We start from the raw sequence: 26,185 nt of genomic DNA, 5'->3' as shown, positions 1-26,185 counted from the left end.
GTGGCATAATTTCGGGATGCATGATCTCGGGCCAATCACGATTTCGATCACGCAGCAGGGGACCGGGCGTCGTGGAGCAAGCCTTTTCGCCAAGGACAAGTTCTGGGCGCCGGTCGCCAGTCGCCAGTCGCAGGATCCTCCGTCCGACGGCTGTCGACATGGAGCTCTGCTTGGGCGCCGATTGTGACGATGCGTCAGCGCGTGTATGCTATTGTGCTGTCGCCTCATGGACGATGGCAGTGGCCAGGGATTGCATGTGCAGACAGAACACACGTCCTGTGCTGGAGACTATGCAACGCGACGAGCTACACCTCACACCACTCAGGATGCAGAAGCTGAAGAATGCCAGCAGCTAACCTCCCGTCCGGAAGAGTGGGTGCCCTACGGCTGCGTAAACGTTTGTGGCTGTTGCCGAAACGGCGAAACCCACAATCCGCGACGGATGGTAATTAATCAAACGGAAGTTTCACCAGGCGTTAGTTAATTGGGAAGATGATAAACAGTCGACTCGAGAAGCCTGGACACCACCAGAGGTCAAAGCTCGAGGCACATGTATTTTCCTGTCCAGGATTCCAGGTGCATTATTATGCATACACATGATAGACGGATTCCTGTGTGAAATATGACATTGCTGATCCGGAATGTAACGCTGCAAAAGGGGGACGTGCCGTCACGTGCGCGACTGTCAGTCTGTCACTGTGTCATATCTACGGACAGACGGATGCCTGTCAGACTGTCAACGCGTCACTGCGTCAGGCAGGTTCACGGCTCTCTTGTGACTCGGATGTGTCCGCAATTCTGAACTGGAGTATCAAACCATTGTCGGCGTTGCTGTTGCACCTCATACGTCCAGCGACACAGCCTCGACAACGCGCGGACACTGGGGACGCAGTGGCGCAAGTCAGAGTGCATGATGCACCCATTAGAACCGTTGAGTTCCACCAGTACGTGACCCAATGTGCGGGAAATGGAGCTTCCATCGGGAGAGAGCATGATGAAATGAAATACGTAGCATACTTACATGTACATCGGACGTTCGTACGGATATACACGCGCGGAGTAGACGTTAGATGATCACTGATCATCGCCGTGGCTTTTAGCTTACCCGCTAGCCGTTCAGCCTTCGACATCATTCCTTCCAGAAAACAGTCCAGGAACCAACCACAATTGCCCCACAGATACTGACAACTGCTCCGAGTCCCCAACATCTCGGGTGCTAATGAACAAGATACGAGTGACCATGTTGGAGCAGCTGCGAGAGTCTCGGATTCTCGCATTCTCGGATACTGCTAGCAGTTCTTGGGTTACAGCCATCAGGCTACGGCCCTATCTGGAGTCAGCGAGAGTAAAAGTCCTGAGCCCAAGGTAACGACAAAAGACCACCTACTTCCGTGTGTGAGTACTAAACCAACATCCAGCGCACGTTGATTTCTTTCTAGATCGTTGCAACGCAGATGACTTTCGTTCCACGTACGGATACCTACCTACGTAACCCAGACAGACCCCCGCTGCCCCGCCCCACGTATCCAACAAGTCCCTGGATTCATCCAAGACAACCTCTGGATCAGCACTAAGCTAAGCTACCGCACCTTACTACCAGTCTAACAACAACTCAAACTCTCGACGAGCGTCGCCTCCTTCAAATCACACTCGGCCCTCTTCTGCGTACTTGTCTCGTAGCCTCCCCCGCAGCAGCAGCGGCAGTCTCGATCCCCCCCTCTGTCTCAGCCCGGCGTCAAAGGCTCACAGCATGGCTGCCAAAGACAGCCATGTCGTCCCGACGGCCACCTCGCTGGGAAAGGGATCCGACATGCTAGCGCCCGATCCGCGCCACTCATCCTCGCAGTCTCTCGCGCCCTCTACCGCCGACGATGGGCAGGGTCGTCGTCGACGGACGCTGCTCCTCATCTATATCCATGGATTCTACGGCAATGATCAGTCGTTCAGGTCGTTCCCCTATCATGTTCACACCTACCTCCGATCAGCCCTGTCCGAATCCCATGTGATTCACTCCAAGATCTACCCGCGGTACAAGACGTACCGTGCCTTGGAGGTGGCCAGAGACAATTTCAGCGCCTGGCTTCGGCCTCATGAAGGACCAGATACCGACGTCATCCTCGTCGGCCACTCGATGGGTGGCATCTTGGCGGCTGACATTGTCCTCATGCCCAACAGGAACCCGTACGGCAGCCAGCATCCATACTTGCACCGGATACTGGGCACAATCTCGCTGGACTCGCCATTCCTGGGGTTGCATCCCGGCATCGTCGTGTCGGGGATATCCAGTCTTTTCCAGTCTTCACCCGAGCAGCCGGCGGAAAATCAAGAGGCAAGCTCTAGCAACACGGATCTCCAACTCCAGGCAGCCTCGCCGTACGACATGCCCCCAGACCGCCAGCCGACAGACCCCTTCTTCAACCAGCCATTCTGGAACGACAACCCTTTCAAAGAGGCACCCTTTGTGAAGAGGCTGATGAACTTTGCCAAGAAACACCGGTCAGAAGGCATCGTCAATGCCACGGCGAAACATGTCCTCTCACATCTCGAGTATGGCGGCTGCTTGGCCGACTACCCAGGGTTGCGCCAGCGCTACAACCGGCTGCGAGAGCTCGAGGATGTCGATGAGCTTGAGCTGCAAGGACGACAGGGGCATTCCAACAAGGCGAGGGTACGTTTTGTGAACTATTATACTCTATCGAGCGGACGCAAGAATGAGCCCAAGACGCCGGGCTCGGAGACACCAGCCGACATCCTCACACCTGTGACATCGACGGGCGACGACTCCTGGAGCCAGCAGGACACACGCACGTCCACATCGAATGTCAGCTTTACCACCAAGGATCAGAGTGATGCGGAAGAGGCAGCCGACATATCCTCACTTTCTTCCCGACATAGTACCTCTAAGCATTCTCGAGGCGACGATGGCGAGACTGCGTCTCTGCAGACAGACTTGGAGTCCATGTCTCTGCAGGATCTCGATCCAATCCCCATGAAAGACGACAACGCCACCGAGCGCGACAAGCACCTTGATCTCGCGCCTATCCCGCCCGTCCCCGAGAAACCAGAGGCACCCGACTTTGAGCAGTACACGGACAAGGACGCTCGAAAACAGGCCGAGCGGGAGTTCAAGAGGGTGCAGAAGAACTATGCTACCGCGGTCAAGGACCGTAACAAGGCCATCCGTGAGAGGAACAGCATTCTCGAGAAGCGACGTAAGAAAGCCGAGAAGGAGGTTGAGCGCCAGAACAAGGAAGACGCCAAGGCGGCGGCGGCCGAGGTTGCCAAAGCCAAATCCCAGGCTGCCGACGCAGCGGCCCTCCAACGAGCTGGAACGGAGCAACCTGCTGCTGCTGCTTCTTCAGCCCCCACTGCAGATGTGTCTGCGTCGGCGTCCGTCTCGACAGAGTCCGCCGTCAAGGATGCGGAGGCTGTCGAGGCCGCCAAGCCCAAAAAGTCCAAGAAGTTTTGCACCCTCCCCAAGTCGCACAACGGGCAGCCCGATCCCACCTGGGTGGACATTTACATGGACGGCGTGGATGAGGTCGGCGCCCACTGCGGGCTCTTTTTTCCAGGCGTGCACTACGACCGCCTGGTGGGCGACGTCGGCGAGCGGGTGATCAGCTGGGTGCAGGACGACATGACCAAGCGGATGATCCTCGACATGGAGAGCGAAATGCAGAGTCCGGCGGTAGACTGAGGATGCCAATACAACAACGATACCCCTTCTTTGTTTGCTGGTTTGTTCACGCACTTGATGGGTGTGTGGCAGTGTGTCATATTTCGCTGAAGTGAAGGGTATCTCGATGACTAGTAAACATCCACCTCCTTGACGGAAACGCTTACATCCCCCCTGTCGCCCCCGTCGAGGGCCATTCCCTCCAGCACGGCCGTCTCGTCACCCAGCGGTGTGAAGTCGAGGAAGGAAAGTGACATGACGCCCAGCCGTGTCCAGTTCTTCCCTGCTTCTGCTTCTGCTTCTGCTTCTCCATTCACGGGCCCTTCTTCCCCATTCGCTGCATCATGCTGGGGATCCGTGAGATCACCTGGCCCCAGCACGAGGCAGACGGCCTCCTTGTCGCCAGCCTCCCTCCACTTCTTCGCCAGGAGCACCACGCCCATCAGCTCCCACTCGCCCTGCGCCTTGACCCAGCTCTTGACCAAATCTCTCTGCGCACGTGCCAGGTGGATGCACGTAATGGCGCTGGTATCCCCCTGCTTCTTCACATTCAGGCTGAACGAATATGTCTTGATCCGTAGAAAGTCGAGCTTCCACTCTGACGTGTCCTTTGCGACCGGATCCCACGGCACGACGGTACCGTCCTGCAGACCCAACGAAAGCTGCATCTTGGGCGGTGCGCTGTAGGCGACCGAATCCTCGTCCGACGGGAACGTGAAACCCCCGCCCGTGGTAGGTCTCCAGGCAAGCCATGTCCACGAAGGACACTGTCTTGCGGCGTCGAGCACATACCCTTCGGCTGGTGTCCCGGTCTGTGACCGCACAGGCGCCCACGAGAGACCAAACGCCAGCCTATCATTTCGTGCGTCCGCTTCCTCTGCGTCAAGACTCCCTCTGGCAAAGAGCGGCAGACCCACGAGATGGTCGATGCCGCTCGGGCGCTTGTAGTAGTGCTCTGCTACCCCCCAGAAGTCCTGGACTTTTTCCTCTGGGGTGGCAAAGTCCTTTGCCAGGTACTCTCGGACCGTCCTCTTGTAGTCTACCGCGTTGCCATGTGCGCCTCCTTCGGGGAATACCCGTCCGAGGTTCAGACCTGCCGTGTATTGCAGCGGCACGCTCATACTCTCGCAGAGACACATTTCGGCGCACTGCCAGTAGACCTGGCTGCTCGTGAAGACGACCCTCCGCGCGCTGAGTAGGCCTTCCTGGAACGTAGAGCCTTGTCGCCACCAGAGTGAAGATGTGACTTCGAGGTCTGGTCGCAGCAGCGACGTGAGGAAGAGCCCAGCGTGGCACTGGAGGGATAGTTGCGGTGTTCGTGGCGTCGATATGGGTGAAGTCGGCGTCGTGAATATGAGTGTCAAGGTGGCTGAGGAGAAGATACCTCCCACGTCATCGGAGCGACAGTAGGGATGGATGTAGACGTATCGATACCCCAGCTGTTCGGTGAAGGACATTGCATCCTCGAATACCCTGGGTATGTCGTCGCTCAGCGTCCGCGCGGCTTGAGTCGCCTCGTCGTGTACGTAGCTCACAGCCACATAGTCCGGCATCTCATCTCCTTCGAACTCTTGGAGAGCCTTCTCCTTTACATCCACAAGCTTCGCCGTCATCCTCGTTGCCGGATTCCTGCACTCGTGTTTGTCCACGCAGTACCCCTGCCACGTCGTGACCAGCTCAGCGTCCGCCACCCCCTCAACGAGCCTTCCACCAATTTTCTGCTCGTCGGCCAGATAGGCCTGCGGCGTCTGGTCCTCCGCCGCGAGGATAATATAGCCCCACGGCAATGCCTTGTTCCTCCCTAGCACATCCATCACCACAGTCCTGCCGAGCGGATGACTCTCTGGGATCCCAAACCTCTCCCAGGCCAGCCGTATCCTCAGATACGGGCTGAAATTGCCGCCGTGACTCTGCGTTGCCACGGCCAGGTAGGCGCGGAAGAAGAGGCAGTACGGACAGGACGGCTCGTCCGTATAGTCCAGCACGTGGCCCACACTCACCCACTCTCTCACGCCATCCTTCCAGGCGAAGACGGAGGCAAAGTCCTTGCCGGCGCATTGGGCGCACATGAGCTCCGGAACGTCATCGGCCACGAATTTCGTCGCGGCTGGAGCGGTGGGCGCCGTGTGGTGTAGAAGCCGTGACGAGGAGAGTTGGTGTCGCGTTGGGGCCTCGACGGCGGGGGGTAGAGAGGACGCATAGTCAATGTAGGAGGGAGGGTTGTGCCGTCGATTGAGCAGCTTCTTGAAGGACTTCATCGTTTCACCGTCGACTCATGCTCGCTTCTGCTGCTGCGCGGGTGAGATGGCTGGAGTGAGTGATGAGAAAGAAGGTGCAGGGTAACCAAGGGGAGATGATTGCGATCCGTCATGCGCCGGTCTAGGTGGGCACGCACGCGACAGTCAGAGCCAGGTGATGAAGGAGACGTGGCCTGGCAAAAGAGAGGCTGCAGATGCATTTGCTCGCCAGCTCGGGAAAAGTCCAAGTAATTGGATTAGGCAAGGTAGGCGATTGGCAGCGGGTGAGCGGAAACAGGCGCCACCACGAGGAAGACTGGACTTGTGGTAAAATGAAAATTGGCCAACATGAAGTCATCTTACGGCAACCGGGGTGCCTCCCACCAGCACCAGCACCACCAGCACTACCACACCCTAACGGATCAACGGTGTCCTTGACGCCGTTCCAAGAAAGAGAGGCGTGTTGGGGACAAGACGAGACTCTTAGCTGCCTGTCGTACAGCACAATGCATCCATTGGCGCCGATGCGCTGCGATCCATGCTTTGATTGACCAATATTGGATAAAATCCGTGTCAACCGGTCAACAAGAAAATGAGAAAAAAAGGCTCTCCAAAATAGTGCCGGCACTCGGCGGGGTTCACCCATCTCACCCGGTCGAGGTCGAGTGACATGGGTCCACGATCCATCCCAGATCCCTGGATTTGAGTCCTCGCGATATCTTTTAGCGAAGGCGTCTCTTCGTTGAGGAGGTCGGCACAGTCTACAGAGAACGTGTCATTGTCAATTGTCTCTACAATTTCCTCATTGCATCGTATGTGAGCAGCAAGTGCCCACCCTACGTACTAGTCTAGTTCACTCGAGGTGCCTGGCCAGCCAGGGGTTCGCGCCCTCGGCTGATGGATGCGCTCTGCTCTGCTCTGCTCAGCTCTGCGTGCGCGCGCAAACACCCACCCCGCCTCCGACGCCACGATCCTCAATAGTACGTATTGGCTTCTACCGCAGCGTGAGCGAGCAGATCACGCGTAGGCCACGGTGTGGTCCTCGTTGATTCGCCCAACAACACCCAGGCTTGCCTCCCCGCCAGCGACACTCGGTCCGCGCACGTTGATCTATCACTGTTAGCATGGCTTCCACAGATCGCCAACACAAGGACGATTCACTGACCTCGCCTTCTACCTTGTCATCCGTCGTCTTGTTGACATCCGTATCCTTCAGCCAAACCTCCACGCTCGTGACAGGCCCGCCAAAATGCGCCTTGCCATTTTCAGCGTCTAGACGGTAGTCGAAAAAGGCCGTCTGGCTGACAGAGCCCGCCACCGGCGCCGCCGTCAGGGCGTAGATCACCCGCGCACCGGTGAAGATGCGGAGATCAGAGACCACCCTAGACGACAGCGCGGGCGTACTGGCCCCCGCCCTCTCCGCAACGTACACAAGACGCAGCTTGCCGGGCGTCGTGCCAATCGCGGGCCTGGCGCCCGAGGAGAATGGCGACAAGAGATTCGACGTGTTGAAGATGCCCTCCTGTGTCAGTGAGCGTGTAGACAGCGCGTGCGATGCGCTCGCAAGCGCGGACGTGAGCTTCCCTGCGCTCTCCCCGTGCGTCCTGAGCAGCGTCTCGGGACTGGCCACGAGGATGGTGGGTACTACGCCTTGCGTGGCGAGGGCCACGTCCGAGGACTGCTCAGCCACCGAGTTGAAGGCTACCGAGGCGTTCGAGTACAGCGCTGCCAGCGTGACGACCAGAGTGTGGCTGTGGACCATGGAGTCGGCGGGCAGAAACAGGTCCGCCGCGTTGAGACGCTCCCTGTGCGGTAGAGCAGCCAGCTGTGCAGCCACACCGGCCACAATGTTCGCTTGCGTGAATCTGGCCATCTGGGCCTGACTCGTCTGGCTGTTCTGCCAGAATGTGATAATGTCGCCTGGCGTAGTCGTCGCATCTGTAGCTGGTAGCTCCAACCCTGCCGCAGCAGGCGCATCGTGAACAATGTCCTGCCATGTGGCCACGTTGACTGCACTGCCGACGCCTTCGGGGACTTCGTTCCAGTCCAGATGCTTGCTTCCCTCATCGACGACCCAAATCAGCTGTCGAAGGGCTGGATACGACTTGGTGACATTGTCCAATGGAAACGAGCCAGATGCGGTGATGACGGTATCGACCTCGGCCTGACGGAGCATCGAGATGAGGTTGTCTTCGGAGGTGTCAAAGGGAATGAGGACGGTCGTGACGTTGGGGCAGAACGCAGCAGCGAACAGTGTAGCCAGGAGTTCGATCGAGTTGGGGAGATATACGGCCACGCGGGCGGCCTTGTTCTCGGTAAAGTGCTGGCCGATGAGGTTGATTTGTCTCGTGATGTCCTCTGTCCCCGATTGTTAGCCCAGCTCATCGCCGGTGATAGCGCTTCTCTCTCTCTACCTACCAAGCTTGTGCTCAATCACCTTTTCCGACCCGAGGACGGTCAGCAGCCTCCCCTTGGCGCCATTCTCGCCACCCTCGATGACCTTCCTCCATACGTCCCGCAGATCCCCATCGCGTCCGCGGGACCACTTGCTCGCGCCAGGATCCTTGACGTTCAGCCCGCTGTTGAGCGGCATGCCGTGCGGCGCCGCCTGGCTGCGGTACACGGCGCTCTCGCCCTCGTTGCGCACGGTCGAGGGCACGGCCTGGCGGGCCAGGAGCATCGGGTGCACATCGGGATCGCGGCTCGAGATGACGCGGTACGAGACGAGGACGACGAAGATGGTCGCGAGGGTCGTGGTGTAGAGGTTCCACTGGCCGACCAGGCGGGTGATGCCAGCGTCCACGGTGTCGAAGAGTCCCATGGCGGTGGGTGGAGGAGAACGAAACGCACGCTGGAAGAGGAATCGATATAAATCAAGCAAGACAGAAACAGTGTCCGGGCAGGTCGCAACTTGGAACACAGTTTGGTCCGGATGAGGAGGTTGTCGAACGTAAGCTCGAGCCCGGCTGCCCCGCCACGTCGAAATGCACCGACGTTGACAGCGGTCCGAGGTGAGAGTGACCCGAGTCCACCCTGAGGAGCACCGTGCCAAGCGATTAATGATCAAAGATCTACGCACTATAAAAGGAACATATTGATCGTATCCCCGTGATGACAAGTACAAGAATTAAACAGAAAGGTCACAACAGTGTTGCAATGAACACACAGGACACGCGTTGAGATGAAACTTTTTTTTTGTCCGGAAACTCCTCAGTCTACTCTTGAGCATGTCTGTCTTCAGTGATAGGGACAGATCCCTCCATTTCGGGGCCTGTTCCCGTTTCCCGAGGCTACCTGCACCGCGCGAGAGGCTGCGAGTCTGACCCTGCCGTCTTGCCCAGCCGGTTCTCAACTCATCCATCCCCGAGCGATGCCTGGTCAATCCGTAAAGCCGGTAACCCATTATCCATACCATCTGTGTGTGTCTTCGGGACGGCTTCGATCGACTCCATGCTTGTCGATATGCTCTAGTATGTGAAAACAGACAACTAAGTACGTATCCCTCCTGGCTTTCTAATCGTGTCCTGTAAGCACGGGAGGAGAACCTGAGAATGATTCCCACTTTTGTCTATGTCCGCACGGCAATGTTCATGACCCTCTATCGTGAAATAAGAGCAAAGAGAGAAAAAAAGACAAATGACCCTCGGGCAGAAACATGATGGCGTCGTGAGATGTTTCTCTCGGAAAAACGCCGTGTCCATATCCTGCTGTTGCTGCCGATAATATCGTCGTCGTCGTCGTAGGCTTTTTCGTTTTCTTCTCGAGCTCCCCTAGTCTCGGTCTAAGGGTATCAATCGAGGAGGATGCCGAAATCAAATTCAAACGCAATCTATCAGATGCTTCGTCATAAATGCCCAGAGTGTCCCTGCGCCAGCATTCTGCCTATGCCGCGCTGGGATGGTGAAAGGCATCAATGTCGCCTCCTCAGGTCATGCTCATGGTTGCCGTGTCGTCAAAAGTAGTGTGCTGTGCTGTGCGCAAAAAACAACAAAAAAAGCAGAAAGTGACAAGAGAAAGAAAATTTGGATGCTCCAAAGGCGGATCGTGGGAGCATCAACGTGCCCGCATCAGGGGTACGCTCTGGATGCGCCGCCATCTCGCATGGGCACCTACCACCAAGACTGGCCGCCAGGACCGCCGGGGTTGCCATAGGCGCCACCACCGCCGAAGCCACCACCGCCACCGCCGTAACCACCACCACCGCCGCCGTAGGCAGGAGCACCTCCCTGAGGAGCACCAAAGCCGCCGCCGCCATAGCCGCCGGACTGAGGGGGACCACCGAAGCCGCCTCCATTGCCACCGCTGTTGCCCCCAAAGCCACCACCGCCGAAGCCCTTACGAAAATCGCGAGTGGGACCGCCGCGGCCACCGCCGCCACGAGAGCGACCACCACGACCGCCGCCGCCAAAGGACGACTCGCGGGCCACGGTCTCCAGGAACGCAGGGACCTCTTGGTGGGCCTCCTTAAGCAGGTCGAGGAGCTCACGTACAACACCGCGGTTGCCACGGTTGAAGAAAGCAGTGGCAATACCAGTGTTTCCGGCACGACCGGTACGACCGATGCGGTGGACATAGTCGTCAATGTCGGTGGGGAGATCGTAGTTGACGACGTGGGTGACGTTGGGGATATCGAGACCACGGGCCGCGACAGCCGTGGCGACCATGATGGGGCAACGGCCGTTACGGAAGAACTCGAGAGCGCGCTCACGCTCACGCTGGGTGCGGTCACCGTGAATCGATGTGGCGGGGAAGTTCTGGTTGATGAGGAAGTCGGACAGAGTGTCGGCCATGCGTTTGGTCTCGACGAAGATCAGCGTCAAGCCACCAGCGTGGGTGTGCAGAATGTCGAGCAGCACAGAACGCTTGTCGGCATCTTCGACGTACTCGATGCGCTGAGTAATGTTCTCAGAGGTCGAGCCGACACGGCCAACAGACAGGAAGACGTAGTCCTTCAAGAAGTCCCTGGCGAGCATCTGGATGTCGCGGGGGAAGGTGGCCGAAAACATGAGGGTCTGGCGGTCAGCGACAGTGGGCATGTCCTCTCCCTCGACAATGCGGCGAATCTGGGGCTCGAAACCCATGTCCAACATGCGATCAGCCTCGTCAAGAACAAGGTACTTAATGTTGCACATGGAGATACGGCCACGCTCGAGGAGATCGACGAGACGACCAGGGGTGGCGACCAGGAGGTCACAGCCGCGCTCGATTTGACGCAGCTGGGAACCAATGTCCGCACCACCGTAGACGACGCACGGACGGACCCAAGAGCGGTAGGCGAACTTGCGGGCCTCATCGTAGATCTGCGAGACCAGCTCACGGGTGGGAGCCAGGATCAAAGAGGTGGGGAAAGCCTTGCGCTGACGGCCAAAGCTGCCTTGCGCACTAGCGGGAGGAGGCGAAGGGCCGTTGAGGAAGGCCTGAGACAGGATGGGGAAGAGGAAACCACCAGTCTTTCCGGAACCAGTCTGGGCACAAGCCATCAAATCACGGCCACCAGAGACAATGGGGATGGAGTACTTCTGGACGGGCGTGGGCACCTTGTAGTGAGCAAGCTCAATATTGCGAACCAGGTGCTCGTCCAGGGGAGGAGTCGAAAACTGGTTGACGGGCTCGGGCGGGTCACGGCCAGATGCCTCGACGGGAATGTCGTCGTACTTCTCGAAGTTGATACCAGTCTGCTGCTTCGTGGGGTCGTCGGCAACGCCGAAAAGTTCACGCTCGAGACGGGGGTTGGCAGGGCCAGGGACGTGCTTGCCGTCCCGCCACTGGCCATCGCCAGAGCCGCGAGCAGAGCCACCGCCGTGGCCCTCGTAGCCACCTCCGCGGCCTCCGGAAAAGCCGCCGCCGCCGCCGCGACGAGCAGGACCATTGTTATAAGTCGGGACCTGAGCAGCGTTGCCCCAGTTGTTCTGGCGGGCACCGTAGTTCTGGCTGTGAATATGTTAGCGGCATTATACGCATATGAGTGGTGTGTCAAAAACTTACTCAGCCCAGTTGCTATTGTTGAGGCCGTTCACAGGAGGGCCGCCAGCGCCAGGAGGAGCTGCGCCAGGAGGAGCTCCGCCAGGAGGAGGGCCACCAGCCGCAGGGCCAACGCCCGGTCCGGGACCGTTCATGGGAGGACCGCCTCCAGGACGGTTACGCATGTGAGGAGGAATGTAAGAGCGACCGCCAGGGGCGCCGCCCTGCTGGCCATCCGGGCCAAGGTTCAGACCGTTCATGTTAAGTTGGTCCGCCATGTTGGGTGGATGTCGAGTAGTTTCGTCGTGTCGATCGGGGTGTGGCGAGCGAGGAAAAGTGTATCACCCTTCTTTCTTCCGAGAAAATGAGAGTGAAGAATTTGAATGAGCTCGTGGATCGAGTCGAAACAGTGGGAGTCGTTACGGCAGAAGGGAGAGGAGGGCAGACTCCAATAGACCTTCAGAAATTGATTAAGACGTGTGGTTGCAGAGATTCCGACTGCAGCTTGCAAATTCCCCTCGAAGAACAAACAAATCTTCAAAGGAAAGAAACAAACAAGGAAAGACGAAGGAATGCCTGTGGGTGGCAGATATGGGAGGGGAGATGATGTTTTGAAGGGTGGATGAGGTTTGTAAGGAGAAGGAAAAGGGTCCAGGGTCGGGTGAGGGCTCATGAAATGGGGACGGATAGAAAATTTCACAATGTGGCTAGTGGCGTTCATCTGGCAGGCAGGGCCGGCAGTGGGTCGAGAGTGAGCGGTGAGCCGCATCAGCCACTGTGAGGTCACAGAGGGGCAGCAAATGTGGCTGGTGACCACAACGTGCTAGCGTGGAGTCAGGGTCCCTCCTCTAGTGACACTTCGTAACACCCTTTCTACTTTAAATTCTAGAGTTTCTCGATAGCCGCTCGAGACTTATTAGTATTTCTAAAGATATTTTTAATTATATTTTCTAAGGAATAGTCAATAATATATCTTAAGTTAAGTACGAAATCTTTAAAGTTCCCCTATAGTACTAGTGTATAGTCTAGGGTTCTTAGGCTTAGTAATTTCTCCTAAGTCTCGGTAGTTCTAGATATCGGCTATAATATTATGTTCCTTAAGTACTTAATATAATAATATATTACATAAGAGCTGTTAATATATAATATTCAGGTCTAGACTAGCTATAGGGTTAGTAAAATAGAAGTTAGTTTATTAAACTTAGTATACTAGGATATTATCAACTTAAGCGGTCGGGTTATGATGCACTAAGAGGCAGATCAAACAGGTGGAAAAGGATGATCAATCCAAACGTCCTTGGGCAGCCAGTCGGTCAGCCTAAATAGGCATGGCGCGGCTGCTCCTCGGATCGTGTGCGCGCAGCCTGATTGGCTGCGGCGTTATCAATGCTATCTTATCGCTATCGTACCTGTACGTGTACGTGACCAGCACGTGACACCTACACACAGCGCAGATGCATCTTGGTTGAATGGCCACACAACCTCCAAAGTGTATCAGGTTATAATGTATATATAAGATAGTAGATCTTACGTAGATAATTATATTAATAGCTAAGGAGAGCTAATGAAGACGAACTATAATAAAGCTAGGCTTCTTATATACTAGTTAGGAGAGTAAGGGCTCACGGGAGTATCGTGATCTAGTAAGCTATATATCAATGCTAGAGCGTGGGCTCACGGTGAGGTCGTGAGCCATAACGACGCATAGTAGGCGCGTTGGTGTGATTAAAGGAAAAAGTAGGGTACACGTGAGAGGCGCATGCGGTCGCATGTCGGGTCGTAACACATGTACACTTCCAGAGCACACCTTCCTCACGCTGCGACCTCAGACACGTTAAATCTTCGCAATGTCTTCCCACGCCACTCAATCCGACGCTTCTCCCGACCCGGCGGGAAATGGCGAGGACATCTCCGCGCATGAGGTGGATATTTCTTCTCCGTCTTCTGTATCGTTCCAATCCGAAGCTTCGTTTGATCCGATAGAAGGTTTCGAGGGTATCTCGTAATCGCAAGAGGCCACTGCTCGTGCTTTCCGAGACTACTACGCCTTTCTCGCCAAGATGTACGTGGACGAGTCCTGCATTGCCGAACCACCCCCTGATGGCTGGCCTTCGATCACGAGCGAGAGGTATCGTGGTATGGGCAAGACTGACACCGTCGTTAAGCTACTGCGTCACCTGCCCTATCTAGTCGAGAAAACCCCAGGATTACGCGACATCGAGGCTATTCCCTATTGCCATTTCTACAACTTTGAACGCGGTTCCCCTAGGTCAGATGATGAAGAAGACCTAGCCAAGGTCTTGACCGAAACTCACGAGTGGGAGGATTTCTTCCCTCCACACGTTTTCGGGTTTTGCTCGGGAGAGGACGACCCTCACGTATTACTACTTGATACCCAGTTAGGCTTTGTATACTGGCTAGAGGCTCCGGGCTATATTAAGTTTAACGACGGTTCGAACCCGTCTTTCATCTCCCCCGTCTTCAACAATCCCTCCGAATGGGCCCCCGAGAGCGAACAGGACTGGCGCGAAGAGCCATGCTGGTCTATCCCTGATTTCTTCGAGATGCTGAAACAACAGTTCATCCAGCTACAATTTATCCCCCTCAACCCACAAGAAGTTGTCGAACCCAAGTTTTCTCATAAAGTAGAAGATATCTATAGGCGGTTTGGCTGGCCAGACCTGGAGAAGTATCGCAAGGAGGAATGCCAAGCGGCTGTTCGAGCTTTTCTCGTTGCGCGCGAGGAGGCTGAACATGTAGAATGATTGAGTAAGAACATCTAGGGTTTGGGATGAAGCCCCTGTCTATATGGAATGAGATACTTGCCAGTAAATTGAGTATGAAACATACCGCCGGGTTGTTCAAGCCGTACCCTTCTATCTCTCCAACCGGGCATCTTCACCATGTCGATGTCAGAGACCTACCAGCACACGTGTCCCGTGCGTCGTTCAGTTGTGAAAGATGAAGACAAGAAGAGCTTGCCTACTTTTTCTTGCTAGTTCACCACTCCATCATAGTTAATTCTAGCCGCCCAGTGAAAGGCCTCAAGTGATTCGCTGTTCGCTCCAGGAGCTTTCCAGGAGAGAGAAACCGCTTTCTGGGGTTCGCACTAAATAACAATATACACGGTACATTGCAGTAGCTGCTCGTACGTTTCAAAGGCCTAGAACAGAGATAACATTGGACGTAATGGCGTTCGCCTTGCTTCAAACCGAAGTGGCTGTCCCAGCATACCCAGCTCCGGAAGAGATAAACGACGAGACACAGTTCAACCATGTTGGTCAGAACCGAGATAGCTCTGGTGAGCTCGCCATCCAAGATGCTCATCTTGCCGCTCATGGCGGACTCTAGACTACATAGGGGCCATGAAGCAAGTTCAGCGTTAAGTGACAAACTTCTCGTCCACAACATTGGTGCCGAAGAGGCTCATCCATTCATGTATGTATATGTTTTGTAATGAGGCGTCTTACCTAAAGGCTTCGACACATGTTGCACGTTTGCAAGGTGCTTCGTGCATAGTAAAAGGGGGAGATGTGCATGATGGAGTTCACCTCAAACATTGAAGACTGCTCAAGATTAGTGATTCTGAACCATTTGCGATACTTGCCGTCTGATAAAGAGCACGCCCAGACGCAGAAACTGGCCCTGACAGCAGTGCCATTTCTGCAATTTAGTGCGTAGAAAAAGAAGAAGAAATTTTATCTACCTTTGGCAGCAGACTTGAACTTGAGCTCTCACGACCCCGCACATGTGACTTGGTTCTAGAGTCCTCGCGAATGTCGTAATGATGCCACTAGCGCCGCCCTCGAAGTCGTCGACATCACCGGTTTCCAAACCCGGATAGCTTGCGCTTTGTGGCTAGGCTAGCCACAGAAGGAAAACATGCGGACTATTATGTGCGATTGCTTGCGGTGAGTTCCTGCGTAGTTCGACAGGAATGGGCGATGGTTCCGTACGCGCGGCCACCACGAGAATTGGCGGGCCATCTAGACCCTCTTAACAGAGTTGAAACAAGGTTATCTAGAAGCAGCTTTCCCGCACGGGAGGTTATTCTGCGCGCGCATTTTGAAAACCACTCTCGGATTGACTCACTCCCGGCCCCCAGGACCGCGTGGTAATTAGTGAGTCGGCGCAACCTGATGTTCGCTGAGACTGTGGCTGATGGCTGTGGCTTTGAGCAACGTCGAGCCTTGAAGATTGCGATCAGCGATGTGGCCATGACGTACGCGCGTAATGGCAGAGTTGGACCAGTTGGTGCTGGCGAAATCCAAGACGATTGGGATGCTCGAGGTATTCGACGGGTTTCAGGAGAAACCATTTGTAAGGCCTGGGCGCCAGCACTGCCTCAACGAGCTAATGACAGAAATAATCAGCAACGAAGCATTGTCAGACTTGCGCAGGCCTCATTGGGCCGTCATGACTGGAATGGGAGGCGAGGATGGGTCTCTGCTCCGCTCGCAAGCCAATAGACACGCTGCGTATCTCGTAAAAGAATCGACCGATCGATCAATTTGACAATTGTCGCCCAAGACCCCGTAGTGCAAACAAATGAGCTTGGCGTCCACTAGACAGGGGAGCCAGTGTGACGCCTTTATTGTGACAGCGCTCTGGGTTGCGACAGTCGCGTCCTATGCATGTTCATCCCTGGATCCTGCAGTCCAGTCCCCTTCTGCCCAGCCCTCTTTGCTCCATCGCCAGCGCTCGCGGACTGCCGTCTCTTTTGTCACGTTCAACCCATCCCAGTAGACCGCCTGATGCTCCACGATTCGATCGTCAAGTCACCACCTTTCCTTCGCTTACACACGCAGCTTTCACTCGCTCCAGTCTTCCGGACCACTGCAAATAACCTTTGGGCTTCCAGTCCGTCGACTCGTCGCTCAGCGGCTTCGAAGCCTAAGACGAAATCACACGAGAGCAACACGAGCTGGCCTCGACACGGCCCTGCGCTGCTGCGAAATCATAGCAAAAACACAATTACGATATTCGACGCCCACCTCGACTGAACCTCCCCCGCGGTCACTGTTGACACGGCGCTGTCACCATGAAGTTTAGCAAGCTCTTGGCCGGCTTTGGCCTCATGGCCACTGCTGCAAACGCCATCGACGTACAAATCGACGACGAGCGTGCGTGCCCGTAATCTAGTGGAAATTCTTCGACTAACCGCGTGCGCATAGAGAGCCGCAAGGAGGCCGCCGGTACCGTGGCGTATGGACTACTCGGATTCTACTATGGCAATAATACGGGCGATGTTCCCGGCAACCTGCCAGATCCGTATTACTGTCAGTGTGTTGAGTTTGCTGGCGTGCCCCGGCTAACCGACCGTAGGGTGGCTCTGTGGCGCCATGATGGGCACCTTGATCGACTACTGGCATTTCACAGGCGACGAGTCTTACAATGACCTGGTAAAGCAAGCCATGGTCCATCAGGCTGGAGTCGACCGAGACTTCTTACCCGCTAACCAGACCCGTGCGATGGGTAATGATGACCAAGGGTTCTGGGCCATGACAGGCATGCTCGCCGCCGAGTACAAGTTTCCCGACCCTCCAGAGGACGGGCCCCAGTGGCTGGCTGTTGTGCAGGCCGTCTTCAACGAGTTCGCCTCTCGATGGGACGAGGAACATTGTGGTGGTGGTCTGCGTTGGCAAGTGTTCGACTTCAATGTTGGGTGGAATTATAAAAACTCAGTATCCAACGGCTGTTTCTTCAACATAGCCTCGCGCCTGGCTCGCTACACGGGCAATGACAGCTATGCCGACTGGGCCGAGACCGTCTGGGACTGGGAGAACGAAGTTGGCCTCATGACCGACAAATACCAGCTCAAGGACGGTGTGACGATTCGCGACGGCCAGGACTGCCACGAGGATATGGACCCCACCGAGTGGTCTTATAACTCGGGCGTGTGGCTGCACGGTGCCGCCATCATGTCCAACTACACCGAAGACGCTAAGTGGAAAGAGCGTACTGAGGGCATCCTCAACCATGGTCTCGAGATCTTCACAAAGGACGGTGTCATCTTCGAGCAGAACTGCGAGCCCTGGGGCATCTGCGACGACGACCAGCGGTCATTCAAAGGCTATTACATGCGATGGCTCGCTGCAGTGGCGCAACTCATTCCTGAGCTTGCCGACCAGATTGTCCCTCTCTTGAAGGATACCGCTGTGATTGCAGCTGGTGCTTGCTCTGGCTCGCCCACTGGGCCCATTACGAACCATCCGCCATTCAAAGGACATCCAGGCACGGCCTGCGGATTTACATGGCTGAACGGGTCAAGCTTTGACAACAAGTTTGGCGTTCCTGAATCAATGAATGCCCTAGCTGCCCTCTTGTCCACCTTTGAGGCCGATCCGCCTGTTTCAGCGAAGACGGGTGGCACATCTATAGGGGACCCCGGCGCTGGCGGAAGCGATGAAGAGAAGGTGAGGACATTCAGTCCCATCACGACAGGCGATCGGGCTGGTGCTGGTATTCTCACGACCATCATCATCTGTGGTGTGATTGGCGGTAGTGCCTTCTTGATTATTTAAGCGTGTGAGTTCAGGCTCTTCTCCCGCATCGCCGAGTTCCTGTGATGGACTCGTTGCGTGTGGCACTTGAAGGTTAGGGATGGGCGTTGGAGGCGTTTGACGAGAAACCAGCCAATTCGGGCCGCAAGCTCAGAGATGACGGATGTGTGGTCACCTACCTATGTACCGAGTATATTCCCATCGTTTCGCATATCGAGCGTGCAATAAATGCAGCCAGAAGTTAGATGTCCTGCGACTAAATAGTGAGTATGAATTGGAGCAACGCTCAAGTCAAGCCCCGCGCGTCTGTTGCATCTTCCAGTCCAACTCACGTCACTGTGGCGCTCGGCTTCCCATTTACATCAAACAACGTATCGAGGAGATCTTGTTCAAATCATTTCGCATAGCAAATATGTCGGCGAAGCACTTCATCAATGATCCAACCAAGTTGGTCGACTCGGCCCTCAACTCGGTTACCCTCATCAACCCCAACGTCGCTCTCGATCCGGAGCACAAAATCGTCTACCGCCGTCCAAATGACTCTCATCCACCCCAAGTTTCCATCATCGCGGGCGGCGGATCTGGCCATGAACCATCGTTTGCCTCCATGGTGGGACCGGGAATGCTAAGCGCTGCCGTCGCAGGGACTATCTTTGCAAGCCCCTCTGCCGAACAGGTCCGCCGGGCCATCACCTCCCGCGTGCAGACGGCAGAGGGTATCCTCGTGGTCGTGATGAACTACACAGGAGACGTGCTGAACTTTGGCATGGCGGTAGAGAAGGCGCGCGCCTCGGGGACCAGGGTGGAGATGGTCGTCGTGGGCGATGATGTTGGCGTGGGGCGGACAAAGGCCGGCAAAGTAGGAAGACGAGGCATCGCCGGCACGGTGCTCGTCCTGAAGATTGCGGGAGCGTTGGCCGCGCAAGGCAGATCGTTGGAGGAAGTGAGTCAGGTGGCTAGGCTCACGGCTGACAACCTGGTCAGTGTTGGCGCAAGTCTGGAGCATGTCCATGTGCCTGGGCGTGAACTGACGCAGGAGGACAAGCTCGAGCTTGGAGAAGTCGAGATTGGAATGGGTATTCACAACGAGGCTGGCTCTGGCAGGGGAAAGATGGACCTACTAGAACTGGTGAGAAAGATGCTCTCGCAACTGTTGGACTCCTCCGACGCGGACCGCGCGTTTCTCAACGTCAACTCGAACGAATGTGTTCTTTTGGTGAACAATCTTGGTGGAGTCAGTCTACTTGAGCTCGGTGGCATCGCGGCAGAGGTCGTGGCACAGCTGCAGAAGGACTGGTCGATCCAGCCTGTTCGAATCTTGGCTGGCACCTTCATGACCAGCCTGAACGGACTTGGGTTCAGCATTTCTCTGCTCAATGTCGTCAATACGAACATTGGCGGCCCTGGTATGATTGAGCTCCTCGATGCCGACAGCGAAGTCACCGGATGGGCCGCGCCGATCAAGAAGACGACCTGGGAGGCAAAGAACAAAGCAGTCTTGACTGAAAGCATCGATGATTTTGCGCAACAGGCAAAGCCAAGTGGTCTCACAATCGACCCTCAGGTCGCCACGAAAGCACTAACTACAGCTCTCCAGACGGTCATTGCTGCGGAGGCAGACATTACACGGTATGATACAGTAGTTGGGGATGGGGATTGTGGCATTGGCCTGAAGAGAGGAGCTCAAGGTAAGTTCGCCCCCGTGCAAGGCACGTCGCATTGTTGCTGACGACGAGTCTAGCTATCCTCAGTCACATCGACAAGCATCCATTGTGCGAAGACATTGTCAGCAGCCTTGCTTCCATTGTCAATGTCGTCGAAAATGTCATGGATGGCACGTCCGGTGCCCTCTACGCTATATTTCTCAATGCTCTTGTGAAAGGGCTGCGTGAGCAAGGACCAGGCGATGTCACGCCAGATGCGTGGGCCAAAGCCCTCAAGCACAGCTGTGATGCGCTGTCCAAGTATACACCCGCTCGGCCAGGAGACCGCACCCTCATCGACGCCCTGTACCCTTATGTTGAGACGCTAGGCCAGACAGGGGACGTGAAGAAGGCTGCCGATGCCTCAAGAAAGGGGGCCGAGGGGACCAAGGGAATGAAAGCAAGCCTTGGGAGAACTGTGTATGTTGGTGGCAGTCTTTACGAGGAGGTCCCGGATCCAGGGGCTTGGGGGCTTGCTTGCTTCTTCACAGGCCTAGCTGGTCAAAAGCCCAACGAAGAAGGCTGGAAGAGCATTTGATCTGTGTCTAATTAGTTTGCAATGTGAATTCAGTAATCAAATGTGTATACGCGGACGAGAGGCTCAGAGTAAAAGCAGTTTTCATTGGAATAATCACAACCAACGCCTGGAGTCTCTTACAACCATGCTCAAGCGCGAGAGCCACATGTGTTTCCCTCTCCCCAACCTGTCCGTGATCTTAATCGAGCGTCGCAATCAGCTGAGTAGTACAAGGATGACGCTATCGCCTCTTAGAAACCTGCTGGGCGTTAGCACTGGCGTGGATACCGAGAAACCCCGTGCGAAACACACATTTTGCTGATGAAACGGTCCTTGTTGACAGGCCTTCCCTTCTTTCCGTCTGCCAATCTCGGTGTCTCTGTCCACATCTCCTTCACATTCTCCAGTACCATGTTGCAGTGTCGGTCGAAAGCCTTCACGCGCGCCAGCAGTTTGCGATTGTTGCGGACGGAGATCAGGACTTGGGTATGTGAGCGAACAGCGGTTTGCAGAATCGACAGAGGTCCGGCCGAGAACTCGTGCTCCTCAAGCTGCGCAATCTCGTACTCCCTAGCAAGATGTCAATATCGCTGGGTACTATCGCAGAATGCGGACGGGTGTCAGGCGTACGTGAGCTTGTCGCGATCCTTTGTGAGGAGTTCTCTGGGGTCCATCAGTATTCAGAACAGAGCACATCGCATACGGCGGTACGTACTGTATCTTTGCGTCGGCCATGGCGTTTGTATGTGTTGAATTAAAAAGAATCTACGTAGGGCGTGTCGCGTAAGTCTATAGCTTGAAGCTCGAAAAGATCCATGTTCAAGCACTCTTTTGATTGGTCAGTTTGAAAGCCCTGTGCAAATACACAATCTGCACGCGTTACGGTGCTTATTGTGCGCGAGCACCACCACTAATCATATATTGGAAATGCGATGCTATCCTCGGGTAACTTGGGATTTTGGCTGCATCTTCATAGCCGTGGAAAACCATTGCCGCGGCGCATTACCATACTTCAACCCTCAACCTAGGCTCGACCCCACCCATTCCTGTCGATGCGCTTGCTATCATTGAGGAGCGCGTCGTCAATTGGCCTCTAATGTCGTTTCGAAGCATAGCAGCACGGGCTGGCCACGCAGCAAGTGCTTCAAGCCGTCGTGGACTCAGCATGGCACCACACGCAACGGCTCTGAGCCCATTCAGGGTGCGCCCTGTAAGCATTGATCCAGTATCCCAGCGTGTTGCAAACTGACGGAAAGGCCAGCTATCGACAGAGGCGAAATCAATCAAGGAGCTCCCTGGCGATGAAGACCACGATGTCGTTTTCGAAACCAAGTACGGCGTGCGTAGCATTACCCTGAACCGACCGAAGAAGCTTAACTCTTTGAACGCTTCCATGATTCGAAAGATTGTGCCGCGCATGGTGCAGTGGGAACAGTCTGATATGGCCAACGTGATCGTCCTCAAGGGTGCAGGCGAAAAGTCCCTTTGTGCTGGCGGCGACGTTACTGCGCTGGCCGAGGCGAACAGGGCCAGTGAGGATGGTTGGAAGAAGTCGGCTGAGTACTTTGGCCTTGAGTACAAGCTCGATCACTACATCTCCACGTACCAGAAGCCCTACATTGCGTTCATGGATGGTATCACGATGGGCGGAGGTGTCGGCCTCAGTATCCACGCCCCGTTCAGGATTGCTACGGAGAAGACCGTCTTTGCCATGCCAGAAACAACGATCGGCTTCTTCCCAGATGTCGGTGCCTCGTTTTTCCTCCCACGAATGAACGGTGCCGTCGGCACTTATCTTGCTCTGACAAGCGAGCGGCTCAGTGGTGTCAATGTGCTCTACTCTGGTATCGCCACGCATTACTTGCACTCCTCATCTCTCCCCGAAGTTGAGGCTCGTCTAGCTGAGATCCGCTTCTCAGACACGGACGACATGAACACGCGTTTAAGGCTGATCAACGGTACTCTTGAGGAATTCGTTACTGGACTTCCCTATGATCAGCCCATGCAGATTGCCGGAGAGGTGCGCAAGGCCATCGACCGGTGCTTCAGTAAGGACTCTGTCGATGAGATCATTGCCGCGCTCAAGGCCGAGACCGGCCCTACGGAGGAGTGGGCTCAAAAACAGCTGGCGACCATGCAGAAGCGTTCACCAACAGCAGTCCACGTGACGCTACGCCAGATGCGCTCGGCACAGGACTGGGATATTGCCCAGACGTTCAAGCGCGAGGCGCAGATTGCGACACAGTTCATGAAGCACCCCGATTTCAGCGAAGGCGTTACCGCGCTCCTGGTGCGCAAACAAAAGCCCACATGGCAGCCGGCGACTCTAGATGATGTCAAAAACAGCAAGAGCACCACCGATTCTTTCTTCAAGTACGACGAGGCGAACACCTTGGATCTCTTCACCGATCGCACGTATGCTGAATACCCGTACCCTCCCGAACTGTCAATGCCCAGCGAGCGCGACTTCAGGAGGATCTTGAAAGCAAAGCAGAATATTACTCCCTCGCAATTGTCGAAGGCTATGGTTGAGATTTTCAAGAGACGTCAAGGCGTGTACGAAATCGTGGAAGAGATCAGGGCGCGGAAGATTGTCACGAACGAGGCAGGGCACGCCCAGTGGGCGTACGATGAGTTCGAGCTTGCACAAGAGAAGCGGGAGGCTCAAAAGGCCAGCAAGGCCATTCAGGACAAGAAGGATGCCCAGGTCGCGACGGGCAAATTGTAAGATAGACTATGTACACGTGTGGTGGCGTTAAATCAGTGATGGGACTGCGTGGTCCCTGAAGCGATGAATGGGGAGCACTTGTCAGAAACGCAGAGCAATCGCGATTTGTGACAATGAGTCTTCACTTGGCAGTACACCGCCCTCACATGACGTGCTTGCTAGGTATGATAAGGCACGTATTACTTCCGATTGAGCGTGGAGTTGGTGTCTCTCATGACACGAGGTGATCACGGGGTCACGTGACTTCTCCAGGCCATTCGTCGGTCTTGCAGCCTAGTCGTTGTTCCTCCCGCTTCCCTGCTCATCGATACGTTAGACTGCTTGTCCTGCATCTGTCCATCCCGCGGCTTTCATTGATTGTCGAAGAGCTTGAGACTTGCATCTTTCGCTCAGTTTCATTGCATTCCTCGCCAGCTTTCTCCAGGACCATCTGTCGGCTGTGTTCTAGCTCAGACGCCTGCGTCATCACCCACTCAACAGAGCTCCCTCCGGCGGAAGCTCAGCTTGCCAACCCAACCGAGACACGCCCACACGTTACCTGACAGTCACTATGTAAGTTCTGACATACGTACATGATGAATCTCAGTGACTCATAAACTCTAGGGAGGTTCTTTTGGGTATTTCCGGAAAGGACTTTGTCCTAATTGCAGCTTCCAAAGCTGCCATGCGAGGGGCAACCATCCTCAAGGCTTCCGACGACAAGACGCGGGAGCTCAACAAGAACACACTCATGGCCTACTCCGGAGAGGCTGGTGACACTGGTGAGTCGCTGTTTCTCTGAGAAATGACGTGCCGACTAAATGAAATCAGTGCAATTTGCAGAGTACATCCAACGTAATGCGCAGCTATACAGCATGCGCAATGAAACCGAACTTTCTCCGCCAGCACTGGCCAACTTTGTACGAGGCGAGCTTGCCTCAAGTCTCCGCAGTCGGAAGCCATATCAAGTCAACCTCCTGCTTGGTGGCGTAGACAAGGATACAGGCAAGCCCAGCCTTTTCTGGCTGGACTACCTGGCGGCGCTGGCCGAGGTCCCGTACGCCGCGCACGGTTACGCACAGTACTACTGTCTCTCCATCTTGGACAAACATCACCAGCGCGACATTTCGCTAGACAGGGGTATCGAGCTGCTCAACCTCTGTGCGGACGAACTCAAGAGGCGGTTGCCGATTGACTTCAAGGGACTGACGGTGAAGGCGATCACGGCAGAAGGTGTGAAGGACATTCCGTATGACGATGACAAGATTGTCAAGTCTGCATAGGATGGTGGAGGGCGCGTCAGAAAATAAATCGCAATTGATGTCTTGCGGAAATGTGCATTCTTCTTAATGTGGTGATGTTGTCGGGGCGACTTTCCGCTCGCGAATTGGAAAAAGTGGAGGCCGGGGATGCAAACCATCAAGAAAAACACCAAAATCATCAGAAAGCGACCGGCGGACAAGCTTCAGTATCTAAGCTTTGGACAAACAATGTCTGGCCGTAGTGGAGGGGTCAAAAGAAAGGTGTGGCACGCGTTAGTCACGGGAAGGTACCAACAACCCAACACCCAAAGCATCTCCGATGGCCTCACGTCGATATGGGTTCACAAGGAGCAGGTATAAAAGGGAGCGGCACGCCCGCCATCGTACGGGGCCCAAGGAAACTCCTGCAAAACCGGACTTCTTTATTTCACTCTTCGAGAGCTCTAACCGGGGTGCCTCTGAGCGTCCGGAGGTGCTTGGCTAAAGTCCGTCGTTCATCGTCTCAACGTTCTGGTTTGAGACATCGCTCACCTAGCGGTCAAGATAGTCACATTCAGTCATGCCTGAGGCAGCAGGCGCGCCACAGCGAAGTCGACCCGATTAGGATTAGTGCCGGCATAGAGATAGCCCCGCGACGATTGGCTGGTGAAATCTGTGGCTGGCGGGTGGGCCCTCTGCAGCAGGCACGCGTCCAATCCTACGGCAAACGTCACTTACAAGATCTCAGACGCGGCTTCCCTCTGGACTGTTTGGCGATCGCCATAACGGCCATTCGCGTCAAATATCCTAAGCCCTTCTCTTTTATTGTTCATCTTCGGGCTCATTTCTTGGGCTCACATCCTCCCTCCATACTGTGTCTTTTTGCCATCTGGCGGAGGTCTCAGTGCGTGTTATAGACAGCTCCACAGCCTGAAAACGCGCTGATACCACGGTCAGGGTGGGTTCAAGGTCACGGCGCGTCACGAACAATACGCCCCAAGAGCCTGCCATTGCCTGGTCAATGAGACTTGGTTTCTGCTGCAACGCACCCCATTTCAGTCACAACCACGTCTTGACGCCGAACTCATCTCGACCTACAATCAGTATCCTGCTGCAGCCCAGCTGCCGAACGACTATATTACATACTCGAGGCCGAGGTTGGCGCCAGAGAGCACGTCTCCTAGGAGACGACAACCTTGGTCATGGCGTCGCCTATGCCGACCCAATCCTCGACTGGCTGGACCAACCAAGGGCAGGCGATGCCTCCATCACAGAATAGTGGTGACGATTCGGGCGTTCAAATTCGTCCCGTCGGTCGTATGTACAAAATCTTCGGCGACATTTACGCCATGCTAATACCTCCTCAGTCAAGGTTCTATACAAGTTCAATCACGATGACAGGTTCGACTGCCTTGCGAGACCGAGCCAAACGTTCAGTCTGCAAACAATAGCCTTGGATGAGAGAACGACGATTGGCGTGGTGGATTTACGGACGTGCATACAAGCGGTCATCGACTGTAGCCCAGAGCTGCCTGGGAGGGAATGCGACTTCACCATATACGCTCACGATTATTCGGAACCGGACACTCCTCTCGTCGGTCAGGGCATGCTCTCAACGGCGCTTCAAACCTTGCAGCAGG

General features: G+C 55.3%; 8 protein-coding genes across 8 annotated transcripts; 4 read left to right on the top strand and 4 right to left on the bottom strand.

The window, feature by feature from the left end:
- Nucleotides 1–1,750: 1,750 nt before the first annotated feature.
- On the top strand, nucleotides 1,751–3,697 carry J7T54_002203 (Reticulocyte-binding protein 2 a-like protein; the record flags this gene model as incomplete). Its single annotated transcript, XM_051504815.1, has 1 exon — nucleotides 1,751–3,697. The coding sequence occupies one exon, from the start codon at nucleotides 1,751–1,753 to the stop codon at nucleotides 3,695–3,697; it is 1,947 nt and encodes a 648-aa protein (XP_051363897.1).
- Nucleotides 3,698–3,807: 110 nt separating this feature from the next.
- Nucleotides 3,808–5,934, bottom strand: J7T54_002202 (uncharacterized protein; the record flags this gene model as incomplete). The annotated part of the gene is made up of 1 exon (XM_051504814.1): nucleotides 3,808–5,934. One exon carries the CDS (start codon nucleotides 5,932–5,934, stop codon nucleotides 3,808–3,810), a length of 2,127 nt encoding a protein of 708 aa, XP_051363896.1.
- Nucleotides 5,935–6,930: 996 nt separating this feature from the next.
- On the bottom strand, nucleotides 6,931–8,734 carry J7T54_002201 (uncharacterized protein; the record flags this gene model as incomplete). Its single annotated transcript, XM_051504813.1, has 3 exons — nucleotides 6,931–7,023; nucleotides 7,079–8,271; nucleotides 8,332–8,734. 3 exons carry the CDS (start codon nucleotides 8,732–8,734, stop codon nucleotides 6,931–6,933), a joined length of 1,689 nt encoding a protein of 562 aa, XP_051363895.1.
- Nucleotides 8,735–10,022: 1,288 nt separating this feature from the next.
- On the bottom strand, nucleotides 10,023–12,152 carry J7T54_002200 (ATP-dependent RNA helicase-like protein; the record flags this gene model as incomplete). The annotated part of the gene is made up of 2 exons (XM_051504812.1): nucleotides 10,023–11,844; nucleotides 11,899–12,152. 2 exons carry the CDS (start codon nucleotides 12,150–12,152, stop codon nucleotides 10,023–10,025), a joined length of 2,076 nt encoding a protein of 691 aa, XP_051363894.1.
- A 4,763-nt stretch (nucleotides 12,153–16,915) lies between these two features.
- J7T54_002199 (Mannan endo-1) lies at nucleotides 16,916–18,398 on the top strand (the record flags this gene model as incomplete). The annotated part of the gene is made up of 3 exons (XM_051504811.1): nucleotides 16,916–16,997; nucleotides 17,049–17,153; nucleotides 17,200–18,398. The coding sequence occupies 3 exons, from the start codon at nucleotides 16,916–16,918 to the stop codon at nucleotides 18,396–18,398; spliced, it is 1,386 nt and encodes a 461-aa protein (XP_051363893.1).
- A 391-nt stretch (nucleotides 18,399–18,789) lies between these two features.
- On the top strand, nucleotides 18,790–20,618 carry J7T54_002198 (Dihydroxyacetone kinase 1; the record flags this gene model as incomplete). The annotated part of the gene is made up of 2 exons (XM_051504810.1): nucleotides 18,790–20,065; nucleotides 20,119–20,618. The coding sequence occupies 2 exons, from the start codon at nucleotides 18,790–18,792 to the stop codon at nucleotides 20,616–20,618; spliced, it is 1,776 nt and encodes a 591-aa protein (XP_051363892.1).
- A 195-nt stretch (nucleotides 20,619–20,813) lies between these two features.
- J7T54_002197 (uncharacterized protein) lies at nucleotides 20,814–21,332 on the bottom strand (the record flags this gene model as incomplete). Its single annotated transcript, XM_051504809.1, has 4 exons — nucleotides 20,814–20,856; nucleotides 20,910–21,167; nucleotides 21,228–21,260; nucleotides 21,313–21,332. The coding sequence occupies 4 exons, from the start codon at nucleotides 21,330–21,332 to the stop codon at nucleotides 20,814–20,816; spliced, it is 354 nt and encodes a 117-aa protein (XP_051363891.1).
- Nucleotides 21,333–21,762: 430 nt separating this feature from the next.
- On the top strand, nucleotides 21,763–24,587 carry J7T54_002196 (3-hydroxyisobutyryl-CoA hydrolase-like protein; the record flags this gene model as incomplete). Its single annotated transcript, XM_051504808.1, has 4 exons — nucleotides 21,763–21,807; nucleotides 21,859–23,321; nucleotides 23,929–24,086; nucleotides 24,136–24,587. 4 exons carry the CDS (start codon nucleotides 21,763–21,765, stop codon nucleotides 24,585–24,587), a joined length of 2,118 nt encoding a protein of 705 aa, XP_051363890.1.
- Between the last annotated feature and the right edge of the window lie 1,598 nt (nucleotides 24,588–26,185).

Source organism: Emericellopsis cladophorae (genome assembly GCF_022114955.1).
Source record: "Emericellopsis cladophorae strain MUM 19.33 chromosome Unknown NODE_10_length_638493_cov_120_236322, whole genome shotgun sequence".
NCBI classification, from domain to species: domain Eukaryota; kingdom Fungi; phylum Ascomycota; class Sordariomycetes; order Hypocreales; family Bionectriaceae; genus Emericellopsis; species Emericellopsis cladophorae.
This window is presented reverse-complemented; position numbering and strand designations above follow the sequence as displayed.